At 38.8% G+C, this 26465-nt stretch overlaps 1 protein-coding gene across 2 annotated transcripts in view; it reads right to left on the bottom strand.

The window, feature by feature from the left end:
* Positions 1-4303: 4303 nt before the first annotated feature.
* The window catches only part of CEP128 (centrosomal protein 128), a 446026-nt gene continuing 423864 nt past the window's right edge, over positions 4304-26465 (bottom strand). Inside the window, exons 24-25 of one of the 2 annotated variants that reach the window (XR_012159510.1) lie at positions 17528-17845; positions 4304-5018 (exon numbers count right to left, since the gene is read on the bottom strand). Coding sequence is in view for 1 of the 2 variants with exons in the window: in XM_073349335.1 (XP_073205436.1) it covers positions 17739-17845 (107 nt within the window). In the remaining variant the exon portion in view is untranslated. Of the gene's footprint in view, positions 5019-17501; positions 17846-26465 lie in introns of those variants that run through there. The other variant, XM_073349335.1, reaches the window with a different exon arrangement.

Here is a 26465-nt window from a genome sequence, read left to right on the forward strand (position 1 = left end):
CTTATCAAAAATCGTTGAAGTAGGTCAGTTCTTTAAACCTACATATATCATAACTATAGAATGAAAGAGATAGAATTATATATTTATTTTAATTTTGCAGTAATACATGAAAAATTACACACTTTTTTAAAAATTTACCGGCTCAGTGACTCTTCTGCTGTTGCTTTTGTTCAATGATATTTGAGAAACGAGGAACTTTTTTTGAAATAGCCACACGCATGTCATCGCTCGCATTTAGGCGGTTTCTGGCCTTTGTTTTGATGTATAAGAGTGATGAAAATCCTATCTCACACATGTATGTAGTCGCAAATGGCACAAGGATCTGGGATGTCTTGCACCCCAGAATGGGCATCTCGCATCCCAAAGGGGTGTGCGCACCCCAGGTTAAGAACCACTGGAGTATAGTGTTGTCACCATCTCAGAATTTGCAGCTGGTAAATGCAGAGAGGAATCATTAGCTCCCTCAGAATACCTTTCTCTTGAACTCCCAGAATCTCAGAAGAATTGTAATGAGTTTAGAGACCCTTGAGATACTATCCATCGATACAAATGAAGATCCAACAACTTTAGAAGACCAAATGCAATCCATATGATGACCAAGAAAGAGGGACTCAGTCTGTTATTGGTGAAAACAAAATCCACATTAAAGCACACACATGATGGACAAGGAACTGCCACCAAAACCCTGTTCAACTGGCAATGGGAAAACCAGTGCGAGAATGTTTGCATCTTCCTGCCTTGTTGAAAAGGCAGGAAATAGAGGAACTTTGCAATATCTAAGTGCTTTCATTCTGAATTCTTTTGGATTCTGAAAGGGGACAAAATAGTTCTTCCAGACTACTGGATCAGTTTCTGTAATAGTGTTTACCTCTAAAAGTTTGCATTTGCCAACCTTACAACAGAGTGGTTTCTGAGATTAGCACAGATTTATCCTATAATTAAAATAGGAGAGATCTGTGATAGCAGCTGACAAATACTGACTTTTTAAAGGCATCTACTCTATGTTCCACTGGACCTGTATATTGCTTGTCCTAGGATTATTTATTACATTTTCTCATGTCTGTTTCCTTTTAGCTCTTCATAAATTAGATTTAGCTATCAGCAACATTCATTATCTTTCCCTAAAGCGGGTCTAAGATTGTAGCCAAGAAGGTCTGAGATTGTAGTCAAGTATCGGCCGTTGAACAATTAAAAAAAATAAAATTTTAATTCCTCTACTCCAAGTCTCCAAGGGAACCAAGAAATACTTTAGTAAGTTGCTTACACATGTGCATGTGACACCAGTTGAAAGTAAGCAATCAACACAAATAAGTTGACAAAAGTAGCATATGAAAGTCTATAGTCTTTTTAATGATACATTGTACAGACACATAAAAAAATTCACTATTTTTATTTCCGCCTCTTTAAAAATCTGGCAAAGGCAGACATCTTTGAGCTAAAACTTTTCCCTACTCCATTGCAATATGAAAATACCAGCCAACACAAATTATAAAAAACAAAAAAATTGATTTGTACTTAAAATCTGACCTTCAGCAGTGGAAAGATTTTGAAAATGATAATCTGTTCGGGTGTATTTTTTTTCTTTTTCTTAGAACCTCTAGAAAACATGTTCATACTCACACCATACCAACTGCAAACTTACCTGAGGGAAAATCATTACAAAAACCTGTGATCACTGAATGGTTCTTTCTTATCTTGTGAAAAAACACAAATAAGTTCACTATGTACTGCCACAGATAATTATCTATCTGCATAATATAAATAGGGAAAAGTGTGTGGACTTGCAGTAATAATATAATTATATCATAAGCTCTTGGGTTCACATGGCACGTTTTGTCTAATAAGTGCTTTATGTAAACCCTAATGGAACTCATTCTACCCAACAGCTGCTCCTAAACTTGCTGCTTCTTTGGCAGAGATTCCCAGCTATGTTTGTGGGAAACCTCTGATCATGCACTGGCAGATATACACCCCTCAACACATATTCTTCCACACTAGGCCCTGCAATACTGCTAAATCTCTTCTTTCTTCAACCCATTTTCTCTCTCCTTTGCTCCCTAAATTGTTTTTTCCTGCTCAAAGTTTCTTTTCTGTCTTCTTCCTCTCTTTTTTCTTCCCTTTTAAAAAATTTCATTTTGAGGCTCCTTTGCCTTTTTGCTGGCTGTTGTTGGTTGCTTCCCATTCATTAGGACTTACATACTGCTCTAGAACCTTTGGTGGCCCTGTGAAACAGGAGCACACATGCTCTTGTAGATGAGCTTCCTTGTGAAAGCAAAGATGCAAAACTTAGACCAACAGACTGATGAAAAGCTTATGGCCCTGTATTGTAAGCTGCTCTTGTTGTGAGATATGTTAGGCGCAAGTACAGAAATAGGAAAGCAGGCAGCTTTCAATAATCTACAGACTGGTTTACCCACAGGTGTGGGAATAGATTTGTAGGGTGTGGAGATAGTATGGCTCCACATGCCACATGCCCCACTTGCCTATGTTCTCTAATCTTTCTGCACCATTCCCCTCTAAAAAAAGCCAGCAGTTGTTTAACACTGCATAGAAATGCTACAACAGTTTAAGGCAGGAAATGAAGAGGAAGCCCATATCCAACTGGAATTGCACAGGGTAGGCAGAATGTATGTAATAACCCAAACTGGAACCTGTCCAGGACATCTGGGCTCAATCCCAGACTCTGGTGAAAAGTGCCAGGAGATCTCCGATAAACACATGTGGTCAAGATCCTCATTTTTAGACTCAGCTGAAAGACAGGCAAAATTATTGCTTTGTGGGTTCCTTGCAACCCACTCAAACAAAAGGGATCAACAGTGGGTGGCAATGGCCAAAGGTCACTACTTAAGCCCCATTAAAAAGAGATGAAATCTTCACTCGGTGTGCTTTATTAGACTGTAGGTTTAAAAAACTTTATTTTTAATGCAGGAAGTTTCATGTTTAAAGTATATTTCTGTAAAACAGTATCTATCCACAGCAACAAAACATTCACTGTGAAGTTTTGTCCTCTGTACTGTTTCCATTGGCTCAGCCTAGCAAATCCTATGTATTCCTTCTGGAGTCTTCCTCGCCAAACAGTGATCCAGATTGATGCTGTTTAGCTTGTGATATATGAAGGGATAGTAGTCTAGGGTGATACAAGCCTCAGGCACTGAACAAAGTATCAGCTGTTTTTTAAACTTTCTTAGTCATGGTTTTTGCATGACTTGAATTATGAGGGAGGGACTAGAACTGACTTCAGCTGTCTGATACTAATGACAGACCACATATTGGCAGGGATGGGGTCATGTAAGAGACACTTGCATGAGACAGCTGGGTTGACACAGGGTTATAAAAAATGTCAAACCCAACAGAGAACAATGTAATAGAGGACAACAGAGCTAGTGATATAATTATGGGTTTTCAGTGAAGAATTCTCATGGCATTATGAAAACAGAGCCTGGGCAGTTTTCCACAAGAACCCAAATGTGCAAGTTTCTTTGTTATTGCATTGCTGCATGTGTAAGAATTTTGTTATTTTTCTGAACATAATACAAGGCTCTGCTTCTGTTTGAAATGTCTCTAGTTCTATGTGAATTTTCAGCAACAATTTATTTTAGAATGATTAGAAACTTTACACAATGTGCCAAACTATCTGAAGGTTTATATGTGTACAGCTCCCATTGACTTCAGTGGAGTTTTGCCATTTACATCAATTAAGAATTTGGTCCCACATTTCCATGAAGGATGATGTGTAAGCTTACCTGGCTGTACACACAAAGGCCTTGATCCTCCAATCTGATCTGTACAGTCACACACTTGTGGAGCCTCCACTGACTTCAGTGGGACTCACAGCAAGTGTAAGGGTCTGTTTGTATTGATTTGGTCACAGGTTTGGGGCCAAACACAGTAACATGTTGCAGTGGGAAAATGCTCCATTCTTCCTCCATTAGTAATGCAAGTATATTTTTTCTTAAATAAATGGCAATAAACACTTTTTGAGGAAGCCTATTTAGGGCTCGTAACTGTATCAAAACACACATCACAATTGAATATTTAACAGATTTAAAAACATTTCAAATAAACATTTTTAAAATTAAACACAAGAAGACCAAAAGGCTTTTTTTCTTCCAGTGTCAAAATAAAAAACAAAAAACAAAACAGTTAATATAAATCCATATCAGATGCCTCAAGATTTCACACAAAGCATAAGGAAATCAACTGATCTAAACACACACAAACTTAAAAGATATCAAAACTCTTTTGAAAAGTATAAGACAGATGTATTTGTTAAAAAACATGTGTATACAATATCAAGCCTTATTTGAAAAAAAAGTATTTAATTTTCCAAGTTACAAAAATTTTCGTAAAGTTTTGTGTTACACTAAAGTGGTGAATAAAAGCTGGTAGCTTTGATCCTGCTAGGTATTAGGCACCTCCTGAACTGTGAGGAGCACTTCCAACTCACACTGACTTCAGTAGGAGTTGAGGGCACTCAGTGCCTTGCTGTACTAGGCCCAAAGTCAGCATAGTTAACATATGATAAAGACCTCCACATTTTGACTACTACAGAGGTATAAATGTTGGCATTATGTGAATTACAGACATTATTACAGACATTTCATTTAGGGCCTGATCCAAATCCCACTGAAATTAATAAAAAGACTCCCACTGACTTCAATGGACTTTGGATGAGGCATTTAGTTTGTATCAACATATTCAGGGGCATGATACTAGAGATTTCAAAAACTTCCATCTTAAAGTTCCTGTTGTAATGATCATAACTGTGTTCTGCCTAGGTTCAGACATTGCACTTAGTAGGTAAGGTAACAGCAGGACTGATTCTGATCTCATGCTGGTGTAGATCAGGTATACCTTAATTAAAGCCAATGAAGTTACGCCCTGGAAAAGCAGCTGTGAGATTGGAATCAGGCCCAATGTGACTATCACAAACTCCACAGATTGTGAATGGTCCATGGTTAGGAATATCCACATTACCAAGTTCCTGCCTTTATACTTCCCTAGCAAACCTTTTGTTCCTAGAAAGAGAAAAGACATGTTTTTAAAAATTTTTAACTGTAAACTTCAGGAAGATAAGAGGAGTGAAGGTTAATTTATGTATAGCAGTAATTTAATTTCACAAATCTCAATGTCAGCCCTATAAGGATATTATTTGAAGACAGTGTCTAATGGGAAAATATCCTATGATGAGACTACTTTGGAATAAAACCATCAATTGACAAACAAAGCAAGAGTCTCATCACAGAAGCTGGGTGATCTTTGACAGAATAAGATAAATCACAAGAGAATCTCACTACACAGTGGTCTTAACTAGTTAATATCCTCTTCAAATGTATAATCCCATCAATATGTAAGTATTTAGATTTAGAGTGTAATTAGATCCTGACTACTTGTAAATTAGCACACACGTGCAAACACACTCTCTATGTCTCTGGTTAATTTTGTTGTGCAAAACAGCATGAAACAGAAAATTCAACATACAGTGTGAAATGCAGGGTTTCTTTTTGACCCCCATTTCCTTGAGTATATTTTTACAATTGAAATCCACTCTCCACCCCCTGCTGTAGCAGGGATGCACTATTCTGAGAGCCCTATAATAGCATCATACAACAGAGGGAACAAAGACAGGGTAGTTATATGTCTAAACTTCCTGACTTTTGTTGGTTTGTATTAATGATATGTAAACGTACAGTGGGTTTGATTGTGTATTTAAGTTTCCTTTTAATCTCTTGAAAAAAATAGGATTAAGGTCTAACAATGGCCCATAATGAAACCATACTGTGTAAATATCCAGTTATTGTATTTTCAAAACACAGCCTACGTGGCAAAGTTAGGTAACTTTGAATTATTCTGAGTCATTATGGTCTGTCGTGAAAATATATAGATGAAACCATGTTCTTTTGAATACGTATTTGTTTGCCCATCAGTCTGACAGTTATTTATGGTCTTGCAAAAATGTGGAGCCAACAAAAAATTACCACATAAATCTGTGTTTAGAAAACATTTAGAATAGCCTGCGATGAAATCCTGGTTCCTTCTAAAGCAATGGGAAAAAAACCCATTGATTTCAATGTGGTCAGGACTTCACCCCTAAAGCATAATATTTTCTTTGAAACATAAAGCTTAATGATGCATGTGTGTTCATGTTCATGCACATGAGTGAATATAAAAGAGATAAATGTATCTATATCAACATACAAAATGTACATATTAAATTAAAATATTTTAATACAACCTTAAAAAATTATGAAATCAATCACTCTAATGTAAAGGAAATTGCAAGAGTGAAGATTGCTTCAGGAATGTTAGCTTGGCTGTGTTGCATGTTCTATATATTTTATAGTATAGAGACATTAATATAGCACTTTGCATGTTCCTAGTGCTTTGTAAGCATTATCTAATTAATCTCCACAAAAACCCTATGAGGGAGGATAAAATATTTTACAAAGGAAAGAGGAATGGAAAGTTCTACACAGTGGCCCCAGATTATCCACTGAGAGCAAAGCTCAGTTGTAGTGAACAGGGTGGCACAGGAAGCACCTTGATAAGAGGCAACTCAGCCTCAGTGCAGATTAGAGCTGCAAAAAGGCAGCCCTAACATACATCACAAACATAAGGTCCCTAAGGGACTTTATGCTACTGAAGAACCAAGCATAGCTTAATTTCATTCTGCCAGACTCTTCCCCATATGCTGTGGGAGGGGCTGTTTTAGGAGGTGGTGGAACCACCTCTGACAACTTCACACCAGTCCTTCTGCACAGGGGGAATTCTCTACTTGCCTTCTCTGGATGCTTTAAAACCATTTTGCACTACATAAGCAGTGCAAAGTGGCATTAGTGGATTGGAGAATCTTGCCCAATAAGTGTAACACTGTCAATATAATACTGCTAGACAAACCTTGATTTTTGTAATTTCCTGCTGTAAGTGCATAAGATTCACTCTGCATCAATGCTAGGGTTTTTTTGCATTTAGCTTCTTACTTTTTTTTTTCTTATTAAGTAGACACAAAATCAGAAGGTAAAGTATCTCATGCAACAGTTAGTTTTATGAGCTGTGTTTGTAATTTCTGTGAAATGCAAGTGCACACTTGACTAGACATACATGACTGTGACTTGTCCAGCTTTAAGGGACTAATCTGGTAAAGAGCTGATTACCTATTTTAAGGTAGTGGGTCTCCAAAACTCACACTGAAGTCAATTGGTACCTCAAAGATTGCACTAAGCCCCTTGCAGAATCAGATCTAAAGTGAGCTGTTGATAACTGCACATATTGTCTGCTATACATGCTCAGTCAACATGTTCAAAAAAGGGTTATTTCAAACAGAAAGCCCGTGCTGCTCATTAAGGTCTAATTACAATCAAGTGTGAACTCTTGGCCCCATTGAAATGTATGGCAACTTTATCACTGATTTCAACAGGGCCAGGATTTCACCTCAAAACTGAGGTTTCAAGTTCTTAAAATTTAGCCAGTTTTTAATTAACCCAAAATTAAAAAGAAAGTAAGTGGCCAGAATGTTATTTGAAAATTTAGAAAAATGTATTTGCTTCACTTGCCATGAACTCAAAAATGGCTAAATGGATTTTACTCAAGTACTCAAAAAAATCAACTTTTTGCAGCCATCAATCATGGAAGTTTCTGAATGTTTGAGGAAATTGAGATATAGAATGTAAACTATCTTGCAACATTACCTACAGCATAAATGTTGCTTATCTATTTTCTCTGTCTCCCTCCATCCTCTAATAAATTTTTTAAAAACTTATGCTACTGTAATGTTAAGGCTGAAATTTCAACATGTGACAAGTCACAGAAAATGCACAGAGTCTATTCCTGCAAGTCCTCCATGCGCAGAACACCCACATCATCAATGGAATTTCTTCACAGAGGACACACAGGATCAAGCCCTAAATACTGTATATACCACTATGCACATCAGAATTTTCCGAAGTGCATGGATGTGGATATTTAGAAAAGCTGGACGTGCACAAGTCCATGGGGCCGGACGAGTTGCATCCGAGAGTGCTGAAGGAATTGGCGGCTGTGATTGCAGAGCCATTGGCCATTATCTTTGAAAACTCGTGGCGAACCGGGGAAGTCCCGGATGACTGGAAAAAGGCTAATGTAGTGCCAATCTTTAAAAAAGGAAAGAAGGAGGATCCTGGGAACTACAGGCCAGTCAGCCTCACTTCAGTCCCTGGAAAAATCATGGAGCAGGTCCTCAAAGAATCAATCCTGAAGCACTTGCATGAGAGGAAAGTGATCAGGAACAGCCAGCATGGATTCACCAAGGGAAGGTCATGCCTGACTAATCTAATCGCCTTTTATGATGAGATTACTGGTTCTGTGGATGAAGGGAAAGCAGTGGATGTATTGTTTCTTGACTTTAGCAAAGCTTTTGACACGGTCTCCCACAGTATTCTTGTCAGCAAGTTAAGGAAGTATGGGCTGGATGAATGCACTACAAGGTGGGTAGAAAGCTGGCTAGATTGTCGGGCTCAACGGGTAGTGATCAATGGCTCCATATCTAGTTGGCAGCCGGTATCAAGTGGAGTACCCCAAGGGTCGGTCCTGGGGCCGGTTTTGTTCAATATCTTCATAAATGATCTGGAGGATGGTGTGGATTGCACTCTCAGCAAATTTGCGGATGATACTAAACTGGGAGGAGTGGTAGATACGCTGGAGGGGAGGGATAGGATACAGAAAGACCTAGACAAATTGGAGGATTGGGCCAAAAGAAATCTGATGAGGTTCAATAAGGATAAGTGCAGGGTCCTGCACTTAGGACGGAAGAACCCAATGCACAGCTACAGACAAGGGACCGAATGGCTAGGCAGCAGTTCTGTGGAAAAGGACCTAGGGGTGACAGTGGACGAGAAGCTGGATATGAGTCAGCAGTGTGCCCTTGTTGCCAAGAAGGCCAATGGCATTTTGGGATGTATAAGTAGGGGCATAGCGAGCAGATCGAGGGACGTGATCGTTCCCCTCTATTCGACATTGGTGAGGCCTCATCTGGAGTACTGTGCCCAGTTTTGGGCCCCACACTTCAAGAAGGATGTGGATAAATTGGAGAGAGTCCAGCGAAGGGCAACAAAAATGATTAGGGGACTGGAACACATGAGTTATGAGGAGAGGCTGAGGGAGCTGGGATTGTTTAGCCTGCAGAAGAGAAGAATGAGGGGGGATTTGATAGCTGCTTTCAACTACCTGAAAGGGGGTTCCAAAGAGGATGGCTCTAGACTGTTCTCAATGGTAGCAGATGACAGAACGAGGAGTAATGGTCTCAAGTTGCAGTGGGGGAGGTTTAGATTGGATATTAGGAAAAACTTTTTCACTAAGAGGGTGGTGAAACACTGGAATGCGTTACCTAGGGAGGTGGTAGAATCTCCTTCCTTAGAGGTTTTTAAGGTCAGGCTTGACAAAGCCCTGGCTGGGATGATTTAACTGGGAATTGGTCCTGCTTTGAGCAGGGGGTTGGACTAGATGACCTTCTGGGGTCCCTTCCAACCCTGATATTCTATGATTCTATGTATACATTAAGACAAGTGAGCATTTTACAACACATGGAGACTGACCGGTTTTGTTTCCCTGAAGCTTTCAAAAATTTGAGAAATGACGTACAATTTTGTTGTAAAGACGCAACATAAGATGATTTACAAAAGGTAGCAACTCAAGATGGGATTAAGAAATTACTTGAACACAGGAAAGGAAACACTATGAGGAAAGTGTTTCCTGACTCTTCTTGAAGATGATTTGTCATATCCTGCTCTGACATAATTACACCTGAGACCCAATTGAGCTGAGTGAGAAAAAGATTTTGTTACCAACGAAGAGAAGGCGTTTTGGTCACCTGATATGGTGCTAGCAAACCTTTATTTATTTATCTGATGGTGGGCTAGCTAAAAGCTCTCACTTGCACATATAACTCTCTCAAGAAACAACATATGGCATGCTAACAGATGCATATTTTGCCACTGGTGAACATCACCACTGCTATACCCCTACATAGCACTCTGCACTCTCCGGTGCTCACTCTGACTACGGCTTCTTGTTCTTACGGTCTGATGACTTCACTAAAGACTTCTCCAGTCGAAAAAAGAAAAAACAAATCCACCGTACACACTGGATTTATTGGCTACTCTATCAGTCAAAACACAGAATGAACAAACTTTGCCGACCACCTGATGTTTTCAAATCTGCAGCTGTTTGAATGAGGTGGTGTTGCCAGGGTTGCCAGTGGCAGCAAAAGCCTCATTAAAAATGATGCACCCATCGTGCTCAGTACAGCATACAGTTCTACGGGCCATCTGCAAAGCATACCCAGTCTTTATGGTTTTTAATTAATAACCATGTTTTTGCAGTAAGGCAACTGACATCTTTTGGGACACTGGTGGAACACGTGAGGGGCTCAATGCCAGAACAAAAACTAGGCTCACATCCCAATTTAATGCTTGTTTAATAATGACACAAGCAACATCAAAACTCAAATGTGCAAACTGACACTGGGACTGTGTTTAGCAAGTATCAGTATAACTTTTCAGCAGTATTTTATTTGTTAGCAAATGGCTACAGAGATGATAATTTGAAACTGACACATGTTCAAAAATTACCTTTCAGGGTATGAGCTTTTAGAACTCTGTACTGAGCAACAGGGGTGCAGTTCTCTTAAGTAAACAGTCTCCATCTTTTATTTTCCAGACATGACTTACGTACTGTACTCAACACTGATTATACTATCTCTGAGCACCTCCACCCCCTTCCTCCTTTCCACTAGTCCACTCATGATTGGGGGGAAAATTGTAGCACTCAGCACATCTGGATAATAACTCAGTATAATAACTCAACAACACCACATTCAGATGTACTTGCTCCTGCTCAGGAGATGATCTTTAAAATTAAGCAGCATGTGATCTGATGTTAGCCTGTTTACAGTATGGCTTTTATTTTAGCAAACAACTGGAGTTACAAAATCCTCGTGAAAAGAGATTATAAGAAAGCATTCCCTTTTATGATGCTACCACCCTACAGGCAAATCAGCTATTGAAATTGATCCCATGAGCTAAATGATGTGGTGATGGTAGAACAGCTGAATGATTTCTCCTGATATACAAGTGCAACAAATAAAGCAGCTTGAGATCAAAACAACTCCAGTGTAAAGAGAGAGGGCTAAAATCCTGTAGTCCTTACTCAGGCAAAGCTCCCACTGACGCCAGAGATGAAAGAGCCCTGGGCTCCCAGCCGCCACTACCGCAGCTGGAAGATTTAAAGGGCCTGGGGATATAAGGCCCTGCCTCTTCTGGTTGAGGCCACGCCTCTTCCAGTTGAGGCCACGCCCCCTGTTCAGGACTCCGGCGAACCGGTAAGTCCTCTAACTTACTTTCACCCCTGAATGAAGCTAATGACTTCAATGGGTGTTTTGCCTGAGTAAGGATGGCAAGATCTGATCCGTAATGAGTTATTTTTATACAATATTTAATCACGTGAAAGACCAGATATTCAGTAGAACTTAGCCCTTAATAGTTCCTATTAGGCACTGAAATGAAGTAGCCGGACTTTCAAAAGTAATCAGTACTTTTGTTGAAAACAGGATATGTTGGGTACTGAGCACTTTGGAAAAAGCTGGCCTGCTATATACCTATTTCTAATTGCTCTAAGATCCATTCATCACACAACAGGGAATGATGAGTGGATTTCCTTCTTTTTTCTTTATTTGGTCTTGCAATGAAAGCACACTGATGAGCGTAGGATATTATCTTTTCATGGCAACCGGCTCATGGTGCAGCCACTAGACTACTTCAAAATACAAATACCTTTAACAGTAACAGCACAGAGAAGAGAGAGACAATAATTGCTGACAAAGTTGACTGCTTTTTGTATAGTTTCTGTTTGCCCCCCGAGTCAAGTCCTTCATTAAAAATAAAGGCAGGAATTTTTTTACAAAAAGATACAAACACCCTGAGAGTAATTAATGAGCCTAATTTTTCCTCCCTTGCTACCAAATCACAGGAGAATTGGCCTTTGTTTGATTTTTAATTATAAGCTTGACTTATTAGTAATTTTAATATCCATTCGAACAGTTGAAACTTATTTTGCTTCAGGCCCACATTTAGTTTTCTATTTCAGTAAAATATCTGTGCTGACATGACAGAAAATTGCACTTAATAAATATACATTGTCCCCCACTCACTTTCTTTTGTTTGTTTAAATTAAAAGGCTAATCAGAAATTTCCCTTGGAAATAACCTGCAGTATAGGGTGTCAAGAAATCTCAGTCGATGAAACAAGTGGGTTTGCTTTATATTTGTTATATTGAAATCCAAACCACTGACTATTTTCTCAAGTTATGCGTGCGTGACATTAAAATTTTACATCTGCCAAGTGAAAACAAAACAAAAACAAAAACAAAACAAAACAAAAAAACCAATAACCAGAGTCTCATTCTTGCAGGCTGAGGCATGGCAGGTTAGTAACTTGAAACTTTAGAAATATGACTATTTATTGTTGCTAGTACAGATGATATATGGTGGATGTCTCTGTATTTTAATCACAGTAGCAATTACTTTCTTTTCGCTTTCAGTTTTGCTACCAACATTCTCAGAAAAACTGGGTTCCAGATTTTGCAAGACCCAGTTTGCCAAATTATACTTTGCTTCTGCTGTACTTCCAACTATAATACACGTTTTGCTAAGTTTTAAAATTTGATTTATGCCTCCACACAGTAATGCAGTAAAGTTCAAACCCACAATTGTTGCATGAAAATGTGCTCAAATCCCCGTAGAGATTTTTGAATTAATGATGAAGGTGTTCTGAAGATTCATTGTTAATCCACGGGTTTTACTCATTGAATTACCGTTCTGTTTAAATGCTGATAAGAGCTAAACACAATAGCAAAAATATGCAGCACCTGGAAATTCATCCTGGTGACAGATCTCAGATAAAATGGCACAACTATTCCCTGAAGAGGGACCCTTCTCCTCCATATTATCCTTGGTTCTAAATTTTTTTTTATCATATCTTCTTCATCATCAGCACCTCCACCAGATTAAAAGACACAGGAATTTGTTCTTGCAACATTATACTCATTTGGACCTGCCTATGCCCCTAGACACATGGGTGCAGCTCCTATAGACTTCATTGAGAATTGCACCTGTGGGGGCAGAACAGGGCCCAGCTGAGAGGGGACAAGGTTACTAACACTATAGATGATAGACTTGTAGACCAAAGGGTCAGAGTTTTACAAAAAGGGGGTAAGATTTAACTCTCTTGTTTACAACACACAAAGCAGAGGACACAAAAAGAGGCAATTTAAGTCTATGGCTATATTCTTGCAACAGCTACAGATGTGAAAAATTCTCCATTTTTTCCTTTAGGAATAAAGACTAAGATCATTGTTATAAAAATACCTGAATACACTGCTGGGCCAAAATATTGTCATTTTCATGCAGAAAAGCCAGTTTTTCCAGGGAAACACAGTTATCTAGTGCAGTGGTTCTCAAAGCCGGTCCGCCGCTTGTTCAGGGAAAGCCCCTGGCGCACTGGACTGGTTTGTTTACCTGCCGTGTCTGCAGGTTCGGCCGATCACGGCTCCCACTGGCCATGGTTCGCCGCTCCAGGCCAATGGGGGCTCTGGGATGCGATGCGGGCCGAGGAATGTGCTGGTTGCCCTTCCTGCAGCCCCCATTGGCCTGGAGCAGCGAACCACGGCCAGTGGGAGCCGCGATCAGGTGAACCTGCAGACGCGGCAGGTAGACAAACCGGTCCGGCCTGCCAGGGGCTTGCCCTGAACAAGCGGCGGACTGGCTTTGAGAATCCCTGATCTAGTGCAGGGTCACTTAAGAGGCCATGTTGTGGAAACATGTCCACGAGAAAAACATGGGATGTGGGAACAAACACTCTCCCACCCAAAAGAGGACTGTAGGGAACAAGATGACTGTATTTTCTTAGGGCCTGGGTATTCTAATCCATTCAAATCTGTTTTGAGGAAAAGCTGGAAGGAGTAGAAGAGATGTGGGTGATGGATGAATGCATAAAACTTCAGTACCGTTCCTGTTGAAACCTCTCATTTCCATGAAAAATTTGAGGAGAAAAAAGGCTGCATTGCTTCTCCATGTGGCGATCTATCCCTGCCCTCTCTACTCTTCGCTCCACAAGAGGGAGACATGGTGCTCTGTGCCTAGCTCTATTTTTTTCTTTGCAGTTGTTTCTAGAAGAACCTAATTTGAGCATAAAAATCAGCTGTTTGACTAATTAATGATTACATCCAATAGGCAAGGTTTTTAAATATAGGTGTACTAGGAGTCTGACTTGCCCATTCAAGTAGAAGAAAGTTTACCATTAAGCAGGCATCACTGGATTACATGGCTGCCAAAGCTTGAAAATATATAAGGTTCCAGATGAAGCTCTAGAGAACTGCGGGACAATGTAAAACTGAAGTAATTCAACTGAAGATGCTTGGATACCACAACATGTGGTGTTTTTCTTGCATACTGAAAGCGCTCATGTGTGCAAGGATTAGACCATTAATGAATTAAATAATATACAGAGGATCTATGATGAATGAAATGGCTAGTAATTTTAGGATAGTGAATGCACAAAATGTTTCAAATGAACAATCTGATTTTCTACTTTAGAATCAGAAACTGGTCAGGAGGAATAATATTTTTGCCAAGATGAAAAACTATCATTTATTAAACCACAAAAGGACATTTTTAAATAGTGTCAGGAAAGAGACTTTAACCCTCATTAGGAAGGAAATTAATTCACTGTATTACAACTGAGGTATTGCAGGAAATATGATCCTCTATCTAAGGCAGAATTCAGGCCGATGTTATACATTATCTGGGCTGCAATGCCAAGAGGGTAAGTTTAGGAAAGAATTTCCTGGGTTTGGAAAGCTTACACCAACCCATTAAAAAGTTCCTTTAATGTTTTTGTGGTTTAATTTCTTTCTCCCAACCCTCTTGATAAATTACAAAAAGGAAATAAATTGCTTGGGAGAAGATATCACATGGCCCAATTTGTAAAGAATTAACATATTTAAGGAGTTTTAAAGCCAGTATAATTCACCCTATAGTCATTTTCATTCTATTGTGTGAATGTATTTATAGAGCATTTTGAAAGCATGTCCTGGAGCTTAGACTGCTTAAATGTAGTAGTCAGAGAATGGAAAAACACAATTATTAAAACTAACTAAACTACTTTTAGTAAACACAAGTAAGAAATAATAAATACAAGCCAAGAGAGCCAGAAGCAATGAATATCCAGCTTTTTTCACATTCCTTAGGAAAAGCGAAGAGATTTTTATTTTTACAAAAATAATAATTTTGCTCCTGAAATGAGGCTCTCAGTTGCCAGGTTTCAGCCTAGTCCACTTACAAAAAGGCATTTACCATGGAAGTTGTTCCAGATTCAGTAAAAGGTGGTTGATACACATCTATCTATCCAGCAATTCAAACTGTAGGGGGTTCTTTTAAAAAAGATCTTGCAATGTGGTCTATTTTAAGGTCACAATTTACTGTGTTGCAAAACAACAGTTTTTATTTTAAATTGACCGTCCAATATTTCTTTTAACCATTATCTGTATGCACCATAAACTCTGGAAACTGGGAATATTTTATTTTCTGATTTTCCAACATTTCACCAGGCAAACTGGCTGAAGTGTTTTAAACACCAATTTCCAGCTGTTACCTGATTTAACTAAAAAAATAAATTACAAATGCTGAATACATTTACAGTTGGTTTAGTTTAGGGCAACTATGGACTGAGTTAATCCCATATTTCATGATGTCCATGCTCCTTCCTACTCTATGACAGAAACAAGTTTTCATTAACCTTATTTTCACTAGTAGAGAGGGTTCTTTTGTGTAGTTTTTTTTATTCTGGCTCTGACACAGCCATTGGGATTGGAAGAGATGGATGACCCTGTTATGCTTTTCTGGGCCTTCGAGGTAGGAAATGCGCCCGCAATCTGTAAAGGGCTAATGCCAGCACAGCTACAGCCTACACTATGCACATCTAGAAGGCAAAGAGAATGTCTTCAGAAAGGCTAAGCCAGTCTTTTATGAGACATAAGAAAAATAGTCAATAGCTGTTTTCATACAAAGAAGTTACCATACGCACATAAAATTAATGCAAAGCAATAATCGAGTGTATCTTCTCATCTCCCTTTCTGTGGAGTCTATGCTGTTAATACTCTCAGCAATAAGGTATGCTTGGAACAATGCTGAGTATAAAGGGCTTGCTCCAACAGACTCCCCATTGTCCCAGCTGTGAGCAGAATCTGTCTGCAGTAAACTCCTTAAAAGCACTGCCTGCCTGTTTCTTAGTTGGCACATAATGACCTGGAAACTGCTACTAAAGGTTCCATCTCTACTGACATTGCTGGTAAAAGTGCCACAGTCTTTCAAAGAAGGAGAGGGCTCTCTATACAAGAAAAGGCTGACATAAATGAACCATTGCAATGTAATTCATATTACTCTGATACTCCCTGGTGTGTTTGGCCAGTAAGGCACTTTAGTGGAAACTCAACCTGGAACACTAAAGATAGGCATGTATCATAAAACTGAACCAGGACTTGTGCAAATATTTAAGATTCTTGAGATAGTGGAAGATGCTACAATAGTGGTTTGTTGGGGACTTTAGTAAGCTAGGAAATGTATCAGATTTGAATGGAATGGGATCATCAGAAGCAAGAAGGACATCCAGAATTATGAATAATCAGTAACAATTTAAAATTAAGGTGAAATTTCAAAATACTTAATATAAAATAAAAAAGAATAACTAAGTGGTTATTAGAAGTTGCTTTTAAAAATGAACAATGTTTCATGCTCATATATCACCTTTCATCGAAGGTTTTCAAAGTGCTTAACAAAGATCGGCATCATCAGGTCATTTTGCAGGTGAGGAAACTGAGGCACAGAGAGGTTAAGTTATTTGCAAAAAGTCACACAGTGACTTAGGAGAAGAGCTGAGAACCAGTCTTCTGACTGCCATTCTCTAACCATTAGATAATAATGCCTTTTTGCCATACCATCGGATTATAAAATATTATATTTTAGAAATAATTCTAAACCCCGACAACAGAGATAGGCTGCACCAAACTATGATCTAAATTCTCTCCAACTTTGGGGAACTTTGGTTATAAGTTTTAAACTTTGCTGATTGGATTCTTTTCTAATAGTTAATGACCTGTTACATGGTTTTTATAAACTGAAATACCTAAAATCATGTATACATTTCGCTGCAACATATTATAAAGCCTCTTATAATGTATTGGGACAAAAGTCATTTCTAGTAATTGTTTCTTGATTATTAATCATTATTAAATGATGCCTAAATTTAAGTGTCACCCAAAGTTCCTTACACTTGTAATTTTGCTCATAGTAAAAGTTTGTGTACTAGTTTTTCAGATAGTAATCTCTAGAATCCATGTATGCTATAAGCAAGAATGAACTTTAGTCAGGCGAACTACAGAAACGAATGCAAAGAGGACAAAGCTTTATGCCATGAAACCCTTTCGCAGATGTGATACATACCGTTATCTTCAGATTTAAAAAGGCTCACTCCCCTGAAACAACTATGAACTTTCAGTCAATATTTGGCAATTGATGAGTTACTGAAGCTGCATCACTCCTATAAGTGCAGCTGTGCTTGATTGCAGACAGAATTACTGTTTTAAAACAATGGAGCAGAATTGAACCTCCAGCAAGTAAAGCTGCCATGTTTTTGCATAATTTTTTAGCTGCTCTAGTGCTTCTCTTTTTCTGCGTGTGACTTCATTTCATTGATAGTAATACTAATGGGATCTTCCTTGGTTGTATTTAAATCGAAAGGAACCATTCTTCTCATAAATGCTGGAAAGGAAAGAACAAAGGAGTGTGAGGGACCAATCAACCATCTGCAAAGAAATACTATCAATAGCTAGTAGTGTACATAGATTTGCTAGGGGCAGCTACCATAAGTTTGACCTTGGTCAATTTAGCTGGTGTGCTAAATCATATTATATTACAGTAATCTCACTATTGTGCTGTTCTTCACAGTCAGAATTTGTACATACTTGCCTGATATAGTACTACATGCAAAAAGCTATGTTAAATACAACATTTTGGTTACACATTTAAAATATTAAAGTCAGAAAATGCGAGTAATGATGGTGCTCATACAGCAACATACTATGGTATACATTTATCAACACAGAGAGTAATATAAGTGCTTATTGGTCAAGAAAAACAGATTTTTTAAGTCCATCGATGATTAACCTGCCTGAGTCAGCTTTGTTACACAGAGGAAGCCTTAACTTCTACTTTACCTGACATTTAAGAATTGTAATTATGTGCCCTTTATATTGTATTTACACTTCGCTTGCATTTAATTTTGTAGTTTTTTTAATAAGGGGAAAAAACCCAGAAAATCCCCAAAGAAAATACCCTTCTTAGTGGAACATTCTAGAGGAACAAATTGTATTGTCCCCAGTGTTTTTATGACATCAGAATTAATGTATATGCACTTTAGGCGTGCATGTGTAATTTTTTAAATTCTTGGTTCTGGGTAGTTCCACAAACTTAGCTTGAGTGCATGATATAGCACAAAGCCCCAAAGTAAATATGAACTAGATGCAGCATCTAGTAATTATCCATTGGTAAAAAGAACACTAATTGGATGATAAGGACTTGACAAGAGGCAGAGGCACCAAGTCATGAAACAGAATCAGTCATCAGGCTTCTAGTTCTACAAAATGTCATTCTTGTACTGTCCACACATGCATCACGAAAGTGTCAGAATGCTGGGCATACCGGGCAGTTTGTTATAAATATGCTTAGTGTACTTTTTACAAACGGTACTGTAATAACTTAGCAGCTCCCATCTGGGAACCATGTACCAAGGAACAAATCTTCACTCTTTAATGTAGAATTCTTCAATTTCCAAAAGTGAAAGTAAAATCACTATCTTGATTCCTTAGCCCTTAATAAATCCTTGAATTATCATTTTTCTGCACCAAAGAAACTAGAATTCTCTCAAGAATTATACAGTGTTAGCTTTCTAAGCGTGAAACCATCATTATTTGCCACAAACTTCTTTTCTGAATGCACACCCTCTTCTCTTCCACTCCCAGGTAGATCTGGAAAATTTCCATAGACCATATTAGAGAAGCACAGTCTAGCAATCTGAGCACAAGACTGAAGACAGGAATTCTTGAATTCTAATCCTGGCTCTGCTGCTGTCTCCCAGTGACCATAGGCTAGTCATAAGTTAACTACTACTGGATGCACATCAATGAAATGGGGATAATACTACTTACCTCATAGCAAGGTTATGAGGCTTTGTTGTTTGTAAAAGGGCTTTGCAGACGAAAAGCAAAAGGTAAGTACTACAATGTATTCAGTTTTGTAAGCTAAGGAGTCCCAAATCTGTGATATGACTCCCATTGCAGAACATAAAATTAAGAGGCCCCTTGGTGCTAGACAATTCAAAGGAGTAATGATAATATTGAAAAACCTAAGGGCTGTTTTGGATAGAAACACAGCGCCCCCCCGCCCCCCCTCAGTGTGAGGCTAAGAGAGGTTGGCAGGAAACATGAAGAGCACATTTTTCACTAATCTCTCAGTCATGGTACTATTTATTCTCTGAACATTTACAATGCTCATCTCCTAAGAAAACTAGAAATGCCTAATTCATTATGCAATTTCTTTTGGCAAATAAAGAGAAAAGCTATTACAGAGAGCCTGCTGGTAAAATTAAACAAATTTTTGCAATGTCATTTTTTGCAGCTGTCTGGGGAAAATAAAAATAAAACACGTATCAAGTTCCTCCCATAAGACCTAAGAACACAAGAACAGCTACACTGGGTCAGACCAATGGTCCATCTATCCCAGTATCTTGTCTTCTGACTGGCTAATGCCAGGTGCTTCAGAGGGAGTGAACAGAACATACAATTGTCGAATGATCCATCCCCTGTCATCCACTCCCAGATTTTGGGAATAAGAGGCTAGGGACACCCAGAGCATAGGATTGCATCCCTGACCATCTTGGCTAATATCCATTGATGGACCTATTCTCCATGAACTTATCTAATTCTTTTTTGAATGCTATTATAGTTTTGGCCTTCACAACATCTTCTAGCAACAAGTTCCACATGTTTGCTGTGCATTGTGTGAAGAAATACTTCCTTTGGTTTGTTTTAAACCTGGTGTCTATTAATTTCATTGGGTGAACCCTGGGTCTTGGGTTATGTAAAGGAGTAAAAAACACTTACTTATTCACTTTCTCCACACCAGTCATGATTTTATAGACCTCTATCATATTCTCTCTTCGTCTTCTCTTTTCCAAGGTTGAAAGTCTCTGTCTTTTTAATCTCTCCTCCTACAGAAGCTGTTCAGCCTAATCATTTTTGTTGCCCTTCTCTGTATCTTGGCCAATTCTAATATATCTCTTTTGAGGTGGGGTAACCAGAACAGCACGCAGTATTCAAGGTGTGGGCAAACCTTGGATTTATATTGTAGCATTACAACATTTTCTGTTTCCTTGCTTAATGGTTCCCAACATTCTGTTAGCTTTTTTGACTGTTGCAGCACATTGAGCAGATGTTTTCAGAGAACTATCCACAATGACTCCTAGATCTCTTTCGTGAGTGGTAACAACTCATTTAGGCCCCATCATTTTGTATGTATAGTGGGGATTATGTTTTCCAGTGTGCATTACTTTGCATTTATCAACATTGATTTTCATCTGCCATTTTGTTGCTCAGTCACACAGTTTTATGAGATCCCTTTGTAACGCTTCACAGTCTGCTTTGGATTTAACTATCTTGAGTAATTTTGTATTGCCTGCAAATTTTGCCATCCTGTTGTTTATCCCTTTTTCCACATCATTTATGAATATGTTGAACAGCACTAGTCCCAGTACAGATCCACGAGGGACACCACTATTTACCTCTCACCATTCTGAAAACTGACCATTTTCTAATGCTCATCACATTCAGGGCTTTGTCTCACTGGTCTCTTCACATTAAAGCTAATTTCATTTTTTAGGAGGGAGGAATGGTATAGTGGTTAAGGCACTGGACCTTAGTAAATCTGGGTTCAACTGGGCTCTGCCACATATTTCCTGTGTGACCTTGAAAGTCACTTAGTCCCACTGACTTCAATCGGGCCAGAATTTCACCCTTAATCTTCATGTCTGTCACCCAAATGGAGATAATACTATTTCTTTTATTCCACTCTTTGTCTTGTCTATTTAGACAGTAAGCAATTTGGGACAGAGTCTATGTCACTGTGTTTGAATAGAGGTTAGCCCAGTCTTTGTTGGAACCTTTTGGGGCAATCATAATATAAATAATAAAATAAAATAATAATCTGCAATAAGGAAGAGTTAAATAAAACGATGATTTTTCCATCTTTCCCACTAATGTGGGAAACATGTAAACCATTCTGTCTACCACACCATGAGCACTACAAGCTGAGCAGAAAAAGAAAGAAAATGGGAAAGATAATAAATATATGGGCAACACTTTGGGGCTTTTTTGTTTTGGTTTATTAACAGCAGGAAGTGATAGACTCAGATGGATTTCAGGGAGCAGTAAGTTTCAGACACTAAGAATCTTCTACAGCAAAAACCTGAATACTAGGGGAAAACACACAGTGAGTGGTATCTGAGCATAGACACACTGCCGAGTACGTCTCCTTTGGTTTGTAAGAAAGAGAGTACACTTCCAGCACTCTTCCTGCAAACACAGTTCATCTCTCTGGAACTACATACTTGCAAAGTTGATGACATTTTCTACAAACTCAAGCCACGTCTACATAGGGAACACTTTACAAGATTAGATATAGGTATATGATACTAGCAAAGTGCTCCGAGAGTAGACACAGCTTATACTTATACCAGGAACTCTTACCAGTATAGCATATTCCACCACACCTGAGCAAAGCAAGTTATACTAGCAAACGAGCAGTTTTGCCAGCATAGCTGTATCTACAGTAGGGGCTTCTGCGGCACGGTTCCCCCAATTTTATGAGAGATAACTCCTCATCACATCTGTGGCTGACATAGCTTTGTCGGCAGAAATCTGTGGCATAGACCTGCCCTCAGTATGCAATTTTCAAAATGTTCCTGTCTTTGTTAATTTCAACCATTTAGCAGAGTATTACTGACACACCAGATTTCAGAGTTCAGCCACTTTTGAGTTGTCTGGTTGATAAAAATATAGTAAACTTTTATTTTACAGTTGAAAAAGTCTATTCTTTTTTCATCACCCCACAGATAAAAATGGCTTAACAGAATGTTTCAGGTGTGTTTTTCCAGAAAGCTAAGGTGGTCTTAAAAGCAGGGATTTGCAATACACATTATTTTCACTACCAGCTGGTAACCAGTACAAAGGAATTGGTATATAGACTTATACAGATGTAACAGTAGACAGTTTCTGTTTGCCTTTCCAGTAATACAAGAACTAGAAGGCTCCTGATAAAATTAGAGGCAAAAAATTTAAAACACATAAAACAAATCCTCTTTTAATCCAATGTATAATTAACCTGTGGAATTTGTTGCCATAGGATATTGAGACAAAAAGTTCAGCAAAAATTTAAAAAGGATTAGACACCTATGACTAAGAGTTGAGTCTACAGTTGAAGTAACTAAGATAAAAATAGGTTTCAGAGTAGCAGTCGTGTTAGTCTGTATCCGCAAAAAGAAAAGGAGGACTTGTGGCACCTTAGCGACTAACACATTTATTTGAGCATAAGCTTTCGTGAGCTACAGCTCACTTCATCGGATGCATACAGTGGGAAATACATTGGGGAAATTTTATGTACACAGAGAACATGAAACAATGGGTGTTACCATACACGCTGTAACAAGATTGATCAGGTAAGTTGAGCTATTACCAGCAGGAGAGAAAAACAACCTTTTGTAGTGATAATCAAGGTGGGCCATTTCCAGCAGTTGACAAGAATGTGTGAGGAACAGTAGGGAGGGAAAATAAACATGGGGAAATAGTTTTACTTTGTGTAATGACACATCCACTCCCAGTCTTTATTCAAGCCTAATTTAATGGTGTCCAGTTTGCAAATTAATTATTGTATCATTATACAAAGTAAAACTATTTCCCCATCTTTATTCCGCTCCCCACCCCCACTGTTCCTCACACATTCTTGTCAACTGCTGGAAATGGCCCATCTTGATTATCACTACAAAAGGTTTTTTTTTTTCCTCTCCTGCTGGTAATAGCTCACCTTATCTGATCACTCTTGTTACAGTTTGTATGGTAACACCCATTGTTTCATGTTCTCTGTGTATATAAAATCTCCTCACTGTATTTTCCACTGCATGCATCCGATGAAGTGAGCTGTAGCTCATGAAAGCTTATGCTCAAATAGAATCATAGAATCATAGAATATCAGGGTTGGAAGGGACCTTAGGAGGTCATCTAGTCCAACCCCCTGCTCAAAGCAGGACCGATCCCCAATTAAATCATCCCAGCCAGGGCTTTGTCAAGCCTGATCTTAAAAACTTCTAAGGAAGGAGATTCCACCACCTCCCTAGGTAACGCATTCCAGTGTTTCACCACCCTCCTAGTGAAAAAGTTTTTCCTAATATCCAACCTAAGTCTCCCCCACTGCAACTTGAGACCATTACTCCTTGTCCTGTCATCCGCTACCACTGAGAATAGTCTAGATCCATCCTCTTTGGAACCCCCTTTCAGGTAGTTGAAAGCAGCTATCAAATCTCCCCTCATTCTTCTCTTCTGTAGAATAAACAATCCCAGTTCCCTCAGCCTCTCCTCATAAGTCATGTGTTCCAGTCCCCTAATCATTTTTGCCCTCCGCTGGACTCTCTCCAATTTTTCCACATTCTTCTTGTAGTGTGGGGCCCAAAACTGGACAAATAAATTTGTTCGTCTCTAAGGTGTACTCCTTACAAGTACACAAGTACTCCTTTTCTTTTTAAGATAAAAATGTTAACAGCTATCACCATGTGCTTGAGATGTTCTTTCAAAATGTGGTCTCTAGGCTCATCTTCCTGGCACATTGTTCAAACCACTTCACTCCCATCTTTTCACCCCACTCTCTCTCCATCCCCCATCCCCAATTTTACACCATATAAGGCCTTTCACCATTTAGTCCTAACTTGTCTTCAAATCTAATTTCTTACTGAAACGTCATCCCCTGACTTTGGTCTGCCCATGACGTCTGTCTTGATCACAGCTTGCCTACTTTCCTCACATGTGCCTTTGTGCTTTCTGCCATGCTGTCCCTTATATTTGATAAGAACTCTCCATCAAAATTGGCAAATTTCCCACTTTATTCTCTTTTACATCCCTCCTTAAAACCTATCTTTGCTATGATGCAAACAAATCACTACTGTCTGGCAATGCTTAGGTATGGCCTGTGACTAGAGGAATAGAGAAAGCCAACACTACAGTGGGGTGAGCGTGTATGTGTTATAGTGGAAAGGACAATGTTTCAGGATTACTTATTTTGCCCAGTGGTTAGTCCATCCCTACTATATACCATGGTGACATAAGAGTGCTATGTATCCGCAAAACCAATGGGTAATGGAATGCTGTGATCCCAGTTTTATGAGATCAGGAAGACTAACCACTATTTTCCTCTCTCTGCAGGCTTAGGGTACGAAAGCCTGGGATAGAGACACCGATCAACAATATAAAGCCGAGAAGCAATATGACTTCTGGGAAATATTCCAGGTCAAAACCTTGAAATGATAAACTGTACAAACAGAAGGACAGGAATCAATTTACAGAACTAATGCAAAGCATCTGCAATTGTTAGAAGCTTAGTAATATAAAACTGCAGAAAAACACAGTGGCCATGAAAAAAGCAATTTCTGAGGATTATTCTATAGATAACAGCCAGTAGCTGATTTTTTTTAGACTAATCTTTTTTCAGTCGCAGCTGAAAATAATATGGACTGTAAACTATGTATCTAATGAATGCCTTCTTGTCTAAATTATGCTCTCAGTTAAACCTCTTCCTTTCTAAGAACATGCGTATAGTAAGCAAAACTAGCACTCTATAAAATAGCTGGTTATGGAAAAGATATTATAATTGTAGAAATTATAACAAAAACATGAAGACCAGCCATGAAGCAGATGACTAATTGCTATCCCTTTCAGTGACTGCTGTAATTAGCATCTCCATACTAAATATATCTATAAATACACAGATTGCAGTTTATTCACTTTTTATCGTTTCTTTTCTTCTCTTTCCCTCCAACAATTTTACATAGATCAAGGTTGAATTCAATTCCAGAGTCTCCTTCATTTCTAAATTATATCAAAATTGTCTTCTCTCCTCCCTACAATGATCTCTCCAAGTCAGGGCTGAACCACACTGGCAGGGAAACATAGGGGAAGCTTGTAGTGCTACTGGCTATACTGTTTTTGTTCTGTAGAAGACCTCAGTTCCCATGTTGTCAATCTGTCTATATTTCATCAGAATATAGGAAGAAAAATATAATGTTATAAGGTCTAGCACACAGCTACTGCGAGTGACTGATCGAAAATATTATTGGTTCATATGGCTAAAGTCTAGTCTTCTGTTTCTGAACAAGCAAGGAGATAAATTAGCCACAGGTAATGAGTGACAAAATAAGAGAGACTCATTGTCAATTTTATTAAATACCCTAGGGCTCAGGAAAAGAAAATCCGATATGATTGTCAAAACCTTAAATTAGTGCTGATAAATATCACTGCTTGAAATTAGAAGTGCATGGAGTGTATGCCACTGAGGTGACTCCAATGACTGATTTACTACCTGCCTTTCAATGGTGATGGCTAAGCCCATGATTTTGTCATGGAGCCATGGACAGATGACGGGCATTAAACAAAAATTACTAAAAACATCCCTGACAAAATAGGGAGGGAGGAGGATACAGCACCCTGTCCCCCCGGCAGCAGCTAGGAGCTACAGTGACCCCATTGCCCAGTGGCTGGGAGGGTTCCCCACAACCTGCAGGGCTAGGAGTTGTGGGGGGCCTGCCAGTGGCGGGTCTGGGGAGCTGCGCCCCCCGCAACCAAAGCTGGTCGCTGAGCAGCTCCAATGTATTCCTTCAGAATCAACTAGCAAAAAAGGAGCACAAAAAGAAAAGATTCATAGTGCTGGACAGGTTCATGAGAGGATTACCACCAGATCTACAAGGATGGGTTGTTAGCCAAAATGACCATATGGGAAATGCCACCCCAATCAATTATAAAAGTTAAGAAAAACTCAGTAAGCAACAATCTTTCAGCCACATTTATGTACTTAGAAAGGAACTTTCCCCATATGATGTTGAATGCAGATATACCATAACGATTACAGTGGGATCAATGCTCTTATCAAGCAGCTGCTTTTTTTTTTTCCCCTCCAGAGCATTTAGTTTCGCTGAAAGGTCTTTTGATTAGCTCTAGAAAATGAATTTCACTGTTCATCCAAAAAACATGTACACTGTGGGGAGTGGCCATTCAAGCTTACCCCACAT

This window comes from Lepidochelys kempii, chromosome 6 (assembly GCF_965140265.1).
Source record: "Lepidochelys kempii isolate rLepKem1 chromosome 6, rLepKem1.hap2, whole genome shotgun sequence".
Taxonomy (NCBI): domain Eukaryota; kingdom Metazoa; phylum Chordata; order Testudines; family Cheloniidae; genus Lepidochelys; species Lepidochelys kempii.